Below are 13,860 nucleotides of genomic sequence, written 5' to 3'. Positions count from 1 at the left end.
TATATATATATATATATGTATTATTATATTAGTATATATATATATATATATAGTGTGTGTGTGTGTGTGTGTGTGTGTGTGTGTGCGTGTGTGTGTATACGTGTGTACGTGCGTACTTATTTGGGATGTACTACAATTGTATCCCACCTGCGAAAAGGCGTGACTTGAGAATATGCTCGTTTGCAACTTTTTCTCATCGTTATGTCCCCCACTGCTGTGTAGCTGCATTAATCCATGCAGTTTTGTGTGATTCAGTCCTGCAAGTAAACCCGACATGTGCACAAATTTGGTTTGAGAACAATATTTGTTTTCTGTTTCTCATCCATCATTTTTGGGTCTGTCACACCCTTTTCCGGCGATATCCGTTTGCTATGCATATTGTCAGCCCCCTGGGCAATTTGCTGCGTACTACCATTTGCTACGATCTCTGCTTGTCGCCAGTAAGGTCTACACTTTTGTGGATCGCCATCATATTGACGATTTGGCTCAACAACCAATAAGTTTTCCATTGTCCATCGACGCTCTTTTTCAACATTTTTCACAAATTTTTAACTCCGTTTCATATTGTATTAAAGTTCATCCGATGAATATGAAAGTATTCTCCCTATCTGTGTCCACATTGCTGACCATTCCCGTTCCACTATCGACTATATCATATGCAGTATGTGAACAGAATAGGTGAATCTTACTACCGCATTCAAGCGCAAAGAAGTGGGGGAATTTTCGGCGACCTTATGAATCAGATGATGGCCTGAGCCAGTATCGGGCACCGGTAATTTAAATAAAATACCAGCACATACACAATCATTCCGTCCAATCGCCCTAAATCAAATTATCCGTCGACGAAATGCCAAATTGTTTCATCAATCGTAAAGCCGAGAAAGTATCTTTAACAAATATTTTGGTTGGAATCTGCCCTGAAAATTATAAACATAATGTTGCGCGTAACCGTTGAGCAGTCGTGAATAAGCGTTTTCACCGGTTGTGACACCATTCTCCGTATTTTTTTACATCTGCCTTACATACCTCACAATTATTTTGGGAAAGGGAACGTTGCGCGCATCTGTCGATCACTCCTGTACAAGCGACCGTACAGCTAAAAAATCACGACCGGTTTGTTTTAATTCACAGAAGGATCAAGATTGATTGACGTACAGCCGTAGAGCACTCCTCAACGAGAGTTTTCGAGGTTATCGATCGAAATAGCATACGTTTTATGGAGAAATAAAGCAGATCTTATATTAAAATAGAGATTGTTTCATACCAACACCACCGTGAAGCGCTTTTTGATCAAGCTTGGTAATGTTATATCTCCTAAACCCGAAAATCGGGAATTTTCCCACACTGCCCATCTTACTTAATAGTGAAACATATAGTCTGTCCTCTTTTGATAGAAATAACCTAATAAGAGATGTATACTATCATTACCGATCCCTTGTCAAGACTATTTGCAATCTGACTCAGCCGGAAGTGATTAGATGCGAACACGTGTCGAGGTGGGGTTGCTCGCTATATTACTCACACTGCTGTTTAAATTCACTTACACGAGCATGTACGCTGTACCAATACATCGGTCAATTTAAATCATCTGGTTGTGCTGCTCGCAACAGTGACAGCTTGTATAATTTGCCTCACCACTGTTACTGTATTAACGAGTAAATTGATAAATTGAGACATTCATTTGTTTCAATTTCGTCGATATATTGTGCCTGGACTGCGAACTTACGAAGCAGTAATTTTCTCAGAACAAATAGGCCAACAATTTAACTTTAACTTAAATGCTTTATTAATTATACACTAACATGATTCTCATTCACGGGTTTCTTTAGTATGTAATCTGGTATTCGCACTAATACACCTGACACAGGCTGCATCAGCTAAAACAATAAATACAACAGGATCATTTGTAATTTCCGATTTACACTCAGTTCATTACACTCAGCATTGTTACAAATGCATCCTGAACTCACGACGAATACAAATCGACATACACAAAGTCTGACGCGGAAAGGTCTAGAACGATTTATTTACATGTGTAGCTGTGTATTAGCATTGAACACGAGCTGAAATAGGAGCAAGCAATCATATGTAACCAGTTAACACTTTTAACTACACACAGTCACACACTTCACAGAGAAAGAAATAATGACGTCATGTGCAATCTTAGATTTGCGAGCAAATGCAGAATGTGTTCAGGAGCAATAGTGGACCAATGATGAACCAATGGAAATAGCATACTCGAGATATTGATAAAAATTGTGTTCATTGTGCCATAGCCTCCTAAATTACATACTAGATTAGAACAGTTATGCCTTTTTTGTGAATGATGGATCCGACAATGCCAACTTCAAAACGTGACAAAATATCAGATACACTGTTAGAATAGAGACACTGAGACAGACAGCTATAAAGGTATTATATATTAGTTGTTCTCATCAGAAAATAATACACATCACAACAACAGTAAAAATGAAACTCCCAGCTACCATTGCCGCCGCAGCGATAATTGCCACTGCACAGGCCACCCACAAACTTACGATGAACGTTGATAATAGTGCCGCAAAAGGGACTAATGCGTTCAAGGATCAGGGAGCCAGTGTCGAGTGGGCTGTCAAAATGCAGATATTTAACGCCGACAGCGATTTATACGAAGCTTGCAGAGACAGTGACTACATCAATATGAACTGGCACATTCAAGTAGGCAAGCCCTTTGGAAGACAGAGGGTAGGTGCGGAGTGTGGTGCCATGGCCGGCAGCCCACCTGTGGGAGGACATTATGATCCTACCTTTGCCTGCGGACCGGCTACTGATGAAGTAGAGGCCTGCGCTGCAATAGATCGCTGCGTGGGCAGCGATGACTTCATCTACACATGTAGTCCTGACGAGTATGAGAAAAACCCATATGCGTGCGAGGTTGGGGACTATTCTGGTAAGTATGGTGCACTCAAGTTTAAGATTGATAAGCACAACAAGAACATTGCTAGAGTAGTCGCCAGTGATGTTGATGAGTACGGACCGCAGCTGGAGTTGATTGAGAACAGGGCCATTACATTACATTGTGGATCACCCAGAATTTTCGGCGGAACCCTTTCCACCGGCACGCGTAAATACACGACCACTGGCCACACGGGGAACAATAACAAGAAGCAAAATAAGCATCGAAACAGCAACGGCGGCAAGAACCACAGATATCGCAACGAATATATCATTGAATACTTTATAGATAAAACTTCAATAAAATAATTAGGTTTGATTGAACAATGATAACTGCTAGTGTGCTCAGCTGGCTGCGTCGAGCGTCAGAGTACACATGAGGCAAACCACGATATGAAAGTGCCAGAGGCAGACAAATGTGTATTTGGGATAATAACACCCTTGATCTGAATGAAAGGTGTCATAATTAAATGATTTCGGCTGCAACGTCCTTGACCATTCAACTGAAGCTGATTAAATATGCATCCAACAGGGGCACTCTGCTCGACAAATAAATTTTAATCGAACATACAACGGAAATACGTGGGTTCTGCAGTTTCACATGAAGCAGAGGCAGCCAAGTCGCCAGATTTGACATGATCCTCTGTGGTAACCTCCAATTTAGTTTGGGTCAAAAGCTAACATTTATTTATTGTCAATATATACATCGCGACATCCCGCCAGCTCGACGAAGGCGATTCAACTGCCGTTGTAAACTGGTTGGGCGACAGTCGTATACACCTGTACGACAACCGGTCCCACTCGAGTCGATCACTGGTTTAAGTTTTCAATTATCTTCCTTGCTGCAGGGCAAAAACGAAGTCAGGTGAATACGCTGAAATTGGCTTTTATATCAGACAGCTAGAAGTACCATACAAAATAGAAAGCACGCGTTTCTCTATTGTAGCCTGGCTAATCCATGAGCTAAGCAGTAAAAGTACAGAAGCATCTCGCGATGACTACAACTATGCAACAGCAAGTGCAATAAAAAACACGCAATTTATGAATCACCATACCTGTTGTCCTGATTTGGGATTCTTCACGGTTTCATCTACTGACAGGATCATACAAGCGGCCTCGGCGGCGGCTCCAATAGCATTGATCTTCATGACCGCAGGCTCCCACACAAATTTCTCCATATTGTCGCTTATGTCTTCTGTGTTGATATCCACTCCGTACCACATACCACCGTTGACATGCTTCGTTCGTAACTTGGTAAGGATCTTGGTTATATCAAAACCGGCGTTCTCACAGAGCTGTCGCGGGATAATTTCGAGCGCTTGGGCGAAGGCTCCGATAAGTAACTGTTGCTTACCCGGAATGGTACGTGCGTGTTCACGCAGATATCGGCTGAGTTCCATCTGGGATTATTATTACGATAGCAGGTGCATGAGCACTAAACTATTACTGTAGAAATCGTACAATGGCAGATGTACTGTACTAGATACACTGATCTGAACTATAGATCGAAAGTAACAACCGACGTCTCATAGTATCATGAAAAGAAAGTTTATAGAAAGGTACAAACCAGGCACCAATATCTAGAAAATACCAGGTGCACCAATAGACTAAAAAGGTGGTTCAAATGTCCGCATCCATCACCAAAAAGTTTCAATATTCACTGAAATGGTTTTGGAATGATGCAACAAGGCACAAAATAGACAATCAAACTCATTTGTGGTACAATACACTTAGATGAACGAACTACAAACTTACATCATACCCCTTATACGCTGGCCCCCCTTTACAAAATTAGATGTGATTCGCGGTACAATATATATGCATGAAACTTCCACTCTGAAAGCTAGCCGCAGCCGCATTACACTTGTAATCGTGCCAAAATTCATTAACAAATGTACGCTTAAACATTGTTGTGCACAAAAGATAAAATTCCCCACAAAACTGACTCAAGCACATACGAGCACAGCCCACACACCTCGATAGCACCTCCACCAGCCACAACAGTGTCGCTCTTGAGTGCGCGTCTGACCACCATGATGGAATCGTGCAGTGAACGTTCGGTCTCTTCAATGAACTGGTCCGCACCTCCACGAAGCAGGATGGTGGATGTGCGTGCCTTCTTGCACCCGGTGAAGAAGTTGAACCGCTCGTTTCCGATCTGCGTCTCCTCGAATAGCTCGCACTCACCCAGGCTGCTGTTGAGATCCGAGCACGTGGCCTGTACCACACCCCCACACGCCTTGACGGTACGTCGTAGATCGTCCAGCGAGACACGCCCGGCACAGAACACATCACGGTCGGCAAAGTACTGGGTGGCCACATCTCCGATGGGTAGCTTGGATAGCACCACCTTGGCCCCACTCTGCACAATCTGGTCTAGCTTCTCGTATAGAATGGTCCACTCCGCGTCAACAATCTTCTGATATTCCGAAACATTGTCCACACGTACCTCGGCGTTGTCCCGCTCGGCCTTGAGCTCGAGTTCTACGTTCAATAGGGCAATCTTGGGGTTTGTGTATCGTTTCGGTTGCATCTCGAAACCGGCATAGGAGAACGTCTTCTTGAATGCTACGCCCTTCACCAGCATCGATTCCTCTATATGTCCGCCCGATACCTTCTTGATGCCAATCATATCAAGAGGCAGATCATCCTCGAGTACCATCACGGCGTCAACCACCATCTTTGTGAAGAAATCTGAGTGACTTGATAGCAGCTTGGAGGACATACTCGTCGCAGCACACTTCAGCAGCATATCACGCGTAGCGCCCTCGTCCGAGCGAGAGATCTGTACCGCAATGTCCTTGATGTGTTGTATGGCCAGGCCGGCAGCCTGTCGGTAGCACTTGGAAATGATCTGCGGGTGCACACCTTCCTCGATAAACGCCTTACTCTCCTTGAGCATATCTGTAGCCAAAAGTACCACACTTGTCGTACCGTCGCCAATCTCGGCGTCCTGTGATTTAGCAATATCTACCAGTGTTTTACCAGCTGGGTGCACAATATCGAGCAGACTCATAATCGTAGCGCCGTCGTTGGAGATTGTCACCTTACCGGCGTTATCCAGAACGAGTTTGTCCATACCGCGGGGACCAAGTGTTGTGCGTACAGCCTCTCCGATAGCCTGGCATGCATTAATATTGCTGATAAGCTGTGCTCTGCCTTGCGACGTGTCTGTGCCTTCTTTGAGTAGAATGATTGGGGGACGCTGTGGGTTTGAAGAAAACAATATTGGCAAGAATCAATGAAGGTGTGCTCAGTAATGAGATATAGCCTAGAGAGGTCAGCTAAAATCCGTGAATACGTACAATGTATTTGTGCCTACCTTGTCGATTGTACATACGAATCATTAAATAATTTGTTAATGGATGAACAGACTTGTGCCTACCGAAACCCTCATGTACATACAAAAGTGTGAATAATTATAAGAACTTTTCTAGATGCATCTAGATTGGTTTATCTGCATTGATATATATATATATATATATATAAATATATGTATACATGACAATATAAATAACCGATATTTTAGGGGATTGAAGCTAAAATGAAACATATCAGCGTGACAATGCATGACCCACAGGTATGCAATTTCTAAGTTCATTCAAATAGATGCATGTAATATCTAAGTTTATTCAAATAGATGGATCCCACCTTTTACCACAAGCATGGACTGTATGGACTCAGTTATGTGTACCCAGTACATGTGTGTGCTATACGTATAAAGCATCTATTAAATGAGGTACAACGTAGAAAAGATCCGAAAAATTATGTCGTGACAATAAAGTACATTACCTATGGAAGTATGTGCATATATAAATATTGTATAAACATGCATGTGTCAGTGTATACATGTACTCGAACATATGCATATATATATATATATATATACATATACATACATATTTATATGTATATATATATACACGCGAATCTTGCAAATGCAAACATATAAATATGCATTTGTATGAACCAATACATTATATATATATATATATATATATATTATGTGTGTGTGTGTGCGCGCATAAATAAAAAAGTAGCGTAATCCATCAAATTGAATCTACAATACATGTTCTAAAGGGTTTTTAAAATTCAAATCCCATATCTCAAGATGTTCGATTGCTAATTAATCCCTATATAAGCTTGTCGTAATGCATAATGCAAAGAAAGCGACAACTCGAAAAATACCGATAAATACATATATATGTATATAAGAGATCGCGAGCATATATAGTTGACGCAAGCAATGACTTTTATAAAAATGCACCAGTGGGAGGTCGAAGCTACACTATAATAGACAGATAGAGAAAAATGTATATTGTTACCGATGTCATCGATAGCCAATCAAATTGAGTGCCTTCTCATTGTCATAGTTTCCAACTACCACAAGCAGGTAGGACGCTCAGGAACAGATCGATAACATAAGGTCGCATACAGGGATGTACTTGTAATTTAAATAGATCGATTCCAAAAGAATATATATACATATATTGTGATATATATACATATATTTATATACATACATAAACATATATACATACACACCTATACATCCACATACACACGCACACATATATTTATATATAAATATATATATATATATATTTATAAATGTATATATTTATATAAACTAATATATATATATATATATATATATGTATATATATATAAACCAATATATATATATATATATATATATATATATATATATATATATATATATATATATATATATATATATAAACATGTACATACACACATTTATATGTATATATATATAAATAAATATATATATATATATATATATATATATAATATGCATATATAGCAATGTACATCCTCACACAAATATCGCACATATATATATATATATATATATATATATATATATATATATATATATATATATAATATGCATATATAGCAATACATCGTAACATAAATATCGAAAAATGTACACTGCCATACGAATACATACCATGCCGCCCGGTCCTCCTTGTGCCATCATATTTGGATATATACTCGTATTCTTCTGACTTTCTGACTGATTAAATATTTATTTAGACTTATTGCAAGTCTCCACTATAAGCGTGCAATACCGTGCCTGATATAATAGACGTACATATCCTTACTTTTGAATGCAAAGAGGTAAATAAACACAACACAGATAAGTTGAAATAAAGGTGTCGAACATGTCGCGTAGTCAAAACCCAGGGTCCACGCGGCTCAGCCCTCAACGTCAAAATTATTTAGCGCTTTTTCTCGAAAGGCAGAGTAGAAAAACTGTACAAACCTTATGCAAGACATAATTAACTAAGGTTTATCATCTGGTTGTTTCAGGCCGTATAAAACCTCGAAGCCAAAATAAAACCGATGACACTTATTATGCGATGACATCATGTGTGATGTGTGATCAGTATTGGAGTAATTTTAGGGAGCAAATATATTTTGTATACTATTTACAGCTGAAATAGTAAATACAGCATAGCCTTCCAAAAAAGAGCAGGCGGCTATGATTCCTTTTATTTCGTTGTTAAATTGTAATAAATATTTAATTCTTCTGGTAATTGTGTCGTTGGTCACTGTGCATTTGGGATGTGCAGGAACACTGGAACAGACTATAGGCGTTGTGGAATGTACAGTAATAGGATGTAGACGCGGTGGAGACGTGAACGTCATAGATTTTCATACCATTCAATTTGTTTCACGATTTGGTTGCTCTTCTGGCAGTCCGTGTACGACGATCTGGACACTTTATCCATAGCAAACACAGCGTTTACTGTCCAACTTGTTTGTTGATTGCTGTGACATTTTAATCATATTTTAGTCGGTGTCGAACCTGAGGTTAGAGCTACATACTATATAAATATCGTGAATGTAAGTTAAGGGTACTAGTTGGTGCCACATATCATTTTGGACAGTTGAGAAGTATACACTTACCATCTGTCGGAAAAACAGTCTAATCCCGTACAACTCAGGTCGGTTCAGTACATATAATATACATATATACATATCCTCTTCAATCATTTGTAGCATCTTCTAGTAGAAAGCATGTATCGCTCAAGGTGCGTATGGAGCCACACAAACGCAGGTGGCATTTATCCTACTAGACCTCTACAGCATGTCACGCACACATTTCAGAAGGTCGTTCCGAGTATAATAGACCACCCTCGAGTTAGTACGGTCGGCGTTCGATGCATATCTAATACATCGGAAACATCGCTTAAACGCAATCCTCTGCGACAATCCAACCACAACCACAATCACAAACAACAAATAACATCTAAGCTGAGGGTTTCGAAAGCCCTGCAAAGCTCGGCTGCAGCGACTGAATTGAAGTTGCCGCATGCATTGCCCTTCACGGATTTCCTGACGGATTCCTTCGGTAGACATCACACATACCTCCGTATATCGTTAACGGAGTCCTGTAATCTACGCTGTACATACTGCATGCCCGCAGAAGGAGTTGATCGCCAGCCTCGATCGCAGTTACTGTCAACAGATGAGATAGTACGGCTAGCTGAGTTGTTTGTGTCACAGGGTGTGGAGAAGATACGGCTCACAGGAGGCGAACCGACGGTCAGGAAAGACTTCGTTCAGCTCTGTGGTATGTTGTGGTGAATCCATTTCGACGTATGTGGTCTTTTTTTGATATATCGTTTTAAGCTTTTTACGAATAGCGATATATTTGGTTGTATGGGAGTTTATCTCTTACTCGCATTGTTTGAGTGTGGAGAAATGTAGGTGTGTTTTGATATTTGGACTCCATCTCAGTGCACTTACAACTAAAATTTATGGTGGTGTGCATAACTCAAGAGTGCTCTCCCATTGCCATACATACATATACACCCTCTAATGAGATGTTTATCGGCGGTACGACCTCGACATGCCAATTGAGTTGTAAATTCTAGAAGTTTTAAATTGGCTTTTATATATTGGGTGTTCGTATGCAGCTGGCATCACTGAACTGGCGTCTATATTGATAAGTTTCGATAGCAAACATTTATAGCTCGTTCAACTAATGTGATATACCCATCACAATCACTTTGATATTATCGGCAATTCACTATACTGACGGTCAACGCTGTCTCGTATATACACATTTTGTAGTGTACTTAGTTGATTGGCCACTTTTTTTTGGTCAAACTTGCAGTTTAGGCTGCGCGACAATTTATGTGTACAGTCTGCGCGTCAATTTGATTATATGCTGTTCAGTACGTTTTACGAACCTATGCGCTTAATTGATCGCCGTGTGGTGACAGAACACGTGCACAACGATATTAAACTCTGGACACTTTTCATTAACGTATCTATCGTTGAAGTGTAAAGGCGCGTAGTATCACATACATATATATAGCACACGGCCTGCAGTAGCTAGTCTGACTGTTATGTAAACGTCCCTACCCTTTTTTTTATGCAACAGAGCGTCTTGGGAAGATCGAAGGACTGAAGGGATTAGCTTTGACCTCGAATGGTATCGCTTTGGAGAAAATGCTGCCAGCCCTAAAGGTATCTTGATTTTTGGTGCGAATTGTCTACACAAGCTTGATCTTTTCAGAATTTATCAACAGATTTTTACGTTTACCGAATTTTACCCACCCCCCCCCCAAAAAAAACATTATATAAATATATATTGTGCACTAACATGCCTTACTGTTACTGCGCGAAGGATGCTGGAGTAACACAGATAAACATTAGCTTGGATACCCTTGTAGCCCCTAAGTACCATCTGATAACTCGGCGGCCTGCGTTGAAGAGAGTTCTATCCTGCATTGATGCCGCATTGGCTATGGACTTCCCTAACCGGTTAAAGCTTAATTGCGTGGTTATCAAGGGGTTTAATGATGATGAGGTATTGAAATTTTGTTCGTCAATTTTTTTATATGGTGGTGTCGCTTCGTATATCACAGTTCTCACTCGTTGAACCAGTTGAGTGTTTTGCCTAAGCTGTCTAAACTTTCTCAATGTCAGTCGTTGCTGACAATTGTTTTGCTCGAATTTTCAGGTGAACGATTTCGTAGAATTTACGCGGACACGGGATATCGACATTCGATTTATCGAATACATGCCATTCGGTGGCAACAAGTGGGATGATAAGAAGTTCATCTCGTATACCTCGTTACTGGAAGAGATAGGCAGCAAGTATATAGATATTCTTAGGTTACAGGACCATCCGAACGATACATCAAAGGTAATTCAAAGGGGCATTTCATTGCGAGTGCCATTGCCCGTTTGTCAGATTTTCTGCCGATATATCTAGCTTAGAATTACAAGGCATTTGGTGAATGTGTTGTTGGAGTTCGGCATGGAGATAGCATCTACGGTCAGCGGCGTGTATCTATAAAGCTGCAGTCATTGCCATTTCAGTACCACGGGTTATGATATTTTCCCGCCCAAGTAACTAAAAGGTGTATTCGAAAGATTCGTATCAATTCTAAAAGTCTGCCCATGGGGCTATGCAAATGTCTGTAACCGATGTTCGTATGTAGTACTGATCAGGCATGCACTAGTCCATCTTCTCACAGCGCAATGTTACTATGTTTCCACAGGCCTATAAGGTGGATGGCCATGAGGGGCAGATTGGATTCATCACATCTATGAGCGATCATTTCTGTGGAACATGCAACCGACTGCGCATTACAGCTGACGGCAATCTTAAGGTCAGTAGAGCATTTTACACAATCGGGGGAAAAATGTTTATTCATCTACGATATCAATGCTGGGTTACATGTATTCACTACCACTCTATTGTCGGAACGATAACATGTCAAATGTGTCTGTAGGAAGTGTATAGTACAATTTATTTAACAGCGTGTTCAACTTGCTTAGACTCGATATTGTACTTGAAAATGAATGCAAATCAGGTGTGCTTATTCGGAAATGCCGAAGTCAGTTTGCGAGACGCCATCAGAGACGGCGAGAACGATGAGAATCTGGGAGAGTTGATTGGGGCCGCTGTGCGAAGGAAAAAATCGCAACATGCTGGCATGTATGCGCTTTCACGTAGCGAAAATCGGCCAATGATACTCATAGGGGGGTAGTGAGAATCTCTTGTAATACCATAGCTATACTTAAAAGATCTGTTTACAATGGCTCTAAAATTAGTGTACTCACTCACAAAGAGACAAGCTTGTCATCTAGAAACCTGTCGTTGTACAACGGATGCTACAGCTTTTTCTCGCGAGCGGTGGTGGCAAATTGTGTGTTTATTGACAACAAAGAAGTTAATATCACTAACAGCATACGTATAGTCCTATCCGTTTATTTATAGACCTCTGACTGCTCAAGAGCCCTTCAAATGTTACGGAAAGGGCCAAAATGGCTACACCTGTGGCACACTAAGGTACCAAACGCATGTCGGGATTTCGTGAAAGCACAATGGAATACGGAATACCACTTTGGTATTTGTGATTTCGTGGTCATATGGAGATAAGCGTCTTTTAAGTGGCAGGGCTTTAGGGTTTTAGCTCGCTAACTCTCTCATAATTGCAAAAAAAAAAAGTTTGGGAGTCTGGACTGTCACTCTCAAAAAACAATAGACCCGCATAAAAATGAAATAAAAATTCTTTTAGCGTTAAAGTCATTGCCTTCTAAAGAAGACATAAAGTTTTAATAAAACCGTTTTTTAAGCTGTAAATATACGCGTGTTTATATAATAAACAAAATACATTTTTATTTTTATTTTTTATTAAAACAAAACAAAATATAAATATCAACTTTGCTTTTACGATGAACGTTTTCTGCCTTACGGGCAAATGGGTGAGAGTAGTCAGTAGAAAACTTTATTATGATATTATCGTTATCGGATCTGATTATATATTTTACATTCGCTCCTGTGCTTGATGACAACATTCGGTAAACTATTACATATATTGTCCTGCTATGTATTTGAGCAGCCCTATTTCGCGGATTTGCCTATATTTACATAAATATTACAAAATACTGAACACCATTACGAAGGCCATGACATGATGGTACACACTGACAGTCTGTGTAGCAATGCCCGCTACTAAGGATGGGCTAGGGTTAGGCACCACAGGACCGTCGGACGAGGATATAGAACGCACCCCGCCAAATGCCACACCTGAAACACATACTCAAAAAGACAAGAGACCTCAAGATGATAGGCTCTCACCTACTAAACCCAGGGTGTCTGGATCTAACGGAAACGATACTCGTACAACCAATAATGGGTCAAATCATAGCAGACGAACACATCATTCGAGGAGTCCGTTGTCTGCTCTATCTCAAAGGTTACACCGCCCATCCAACCCCGAGCACTTGGACTCGAATCGACTGAATGAGTTGCTGCGTACTATAGAGATCGGCAAGGCGAATACCAACAGGGCGACAGAAGATACTAGTGTTTTAGAAGCAGCCTCCACCGCACAACATCAACCAGAACATCGTAAACATCGGTATGTGACTATTTGAGGGTTTGGAGATAAGTGTCAAGGTTAGTTAGCTCGTGGAGTTGTCAGCATCTCGGCAGAGAAAGAAAAACAGATATATAAATTCAGTAGACGTAATATAGCGGGCATGTTTGTGTGATGTTTATCCGTCAAATGTCGAGGAAAAACATGGAAATAAACTATCTACATGTGCAATCGTTCTTATTTATGATTGAATGAATTCTATAATGATATATGGACATGTTCTTTAATTTTAGTCTATAAACACGTATATTCATTGTTGTAATATATCACGATCCATATGCATGTGTATGCGTTCGTGCACATACATCATGTATATATTTGTGCGTGTACACAGGTATCGTGTACACACACACACACATACATACATGTATACACACACGTATACACATACATGTGTGTACACACATACATACACACAAACACACGCGCGTATACACATGTACACATACACACACACTCACTTATATATATATATATATATATATTTATC

The 13,860-nt window shown here is 40.2% G+C and overlaps 5 protein-coding genes across 6 annotated transcripts in view; 4 read left to right on the top strand and 1 right to left on the bottom strand.

Annotated features, from left to right (window-relative positions):
• The window catches only part of SARC_04114, a gene marked incomplete at its 5' end in the record, with an annotated part of 4,035 nt that extends 2,802 nt beyond the window's left edge, over window positions 1–1,233 (top strand). Inside the window, 2 exons of one of the 2 annotated variants that reach the window (XM_014302080.1) lie at window positions 663–772; window positions 1,132–1,233. In XM_014302080.1, coding sequence (XP_014157555.1) covers window positions 663–755 — 93 coding nt within the window. In that variant the 3' untranslated portion in view covers window positions 756–772; window positions 1,132–1,233. Of the gene's footprint in view, window positions 1–662; window positions 805–1,131 lie in introns of those variants that run through there. The other variant, XM_014302081.1, reaches the window with a different exon arrangement.
• Window positions 1,234–2,463: 1,230 nt separating this feature from the next.
• SARC_04113 (hypothetical protein) lies at window positions 2,464–3,243 on the top strand (the record flags this gene model as incomplete). Its single annotated transcript, XM_014302079.1, has 1 exon — window positions 2,464–3,243. The coding sequence occupies exon 1, from the start codon at window positions 2,470–2,472 to the stop codon at window positions 3,241–3,243; it is 774 nt and encodes a 257-aa protein (XP_014157554.1). The 5' UTR covers window positions 2,464–2,469.
• A 223-nt stretch (window positions 3,244–3,466) lies between these two features.
• Window positions 3,467–8,069, bottom strand: SARC_04112 (T-complex protein 1 subunit eta). Its single transcript, XM_014302078.1, has 4 exons — window positions 7,913–8,069; window positions 4,910–6,139; window positions 3,990–4,334; window positions 3,467–3,776 (listed from the first exon to the last, which is right to left on the bottom strand). Exons 1-4 carry the CDS (start codon window positions 7,940–7,942, stop codon window positions 3,765–3,767), a joined length of 1,617 nt encoding a protein of 538 aa, XP_014157553.1. The 5' UTR covers window positions 7,943–8,069; the 3' UTR covers window positions 3,467–3,764.
• A 442-nt stretch (window positions 8,070–8,511) lies between these two features.
• SARC_04111 (molybdenum cofactor biosynthesis protein A) lies at window positions 8,512–12,562 on the top strand. The gene is made up of 6 exons (XM_014302077.1): window positions 8,512–9,541; window positions 10,358–10,443; window positions 10,604–10,786; window positions 10,940–11,125; window positions 11,484–11,594; window positions 11,799–12,562. Exons 1-6 carry the CDS (start codon window positions 8,986–8,988, stop codon window positions 11,973–11,975), a joined length of 1,299 nt encoding a protein of 432 aa, XP_014157552.1. The 5' UTR covers window positions 8,512–8,985; the 3' UTR covers window positions 11,976–12,562.
• A 238-nt stretch (window positions 12,563–12,800) lies between these two features.
• SARC_04110 (hypothetical protein) overlaps window positions 12,801–13,860 on the top strand; it is a 6,264-nt gene continuing 5,204 nt past the window's right edge. The window contains exon 1 of the mRNA XM_014302076.1: window positions 12,801–13,352. Within this exon, the coding sequence (XP_014157551.1) occupies window positions 12,934–13,352 (419 nt within the window). The 5' untranslated portion in view covers window positions 12,801–12,933. The remainder of the gene's footprint in view (window positions 13,353–13,860) is intronic.

Source organism: Sphaeroforma arctica (genome assembly GCF_001186125.1).
Source record: "Sphaeroforma arctica JP610 unplaced genomic scaffold supercont1.222, whole genome shotgun sequence".
NCBI lineage: Eukaryota > Ichthyosporea > Ichthyophonida > Sphaeroforma > Sphaeroforma arctica.
Note: the sequence above shows the minus strand (reverse complement) of the source record. Positions and strands in the feature narration are given on the sequence as shown.

Bases quoted from the DNA above. Each gene is read 5' to 3' on its own strand.
- SARC_04111 (XM_014302077.1), top strand. From the start codon at position 8,986: ATGTATCGCTCAAGGTGCGTATGGAGCCACACAAACGCAGGTGGCATT. The intron at 9,542-10,357 runs GTATGTTGTGGT...TTTATGCAACAG, and splicing joins AGACTTCGTTCAGCTCTGTG to AGCGTCTTGGGAAGATCGAA. The intron at 10,444-10,603 runs GTATCTTGATTT...TACTGCGCGAAG, and splicing joins AAATGCTGCCAGCCCTAAAG to GATGCTGGAGTAACACAGAT.
- SARC_04112 (XM_014302078.1), bottom strand. From the start codon at position 7,942: ATGATGGCACAAGGAGGACCGGGCGGCATG. The intron at 6,140-7,912 runs GTATGTATTCGT...TCAAACCCACAG, and splicing joins AAGGAGGACCGGGCGGCATG to CGTCCCCCAATCATTCTACT. The intron at 4,335-4,909 runs GTGTGTGGGCTG...TAATAATCCCAG, and splicing joins CTGGTGGAGGTGCTATCGAG to ATGGAACTCAGCCGATATCT.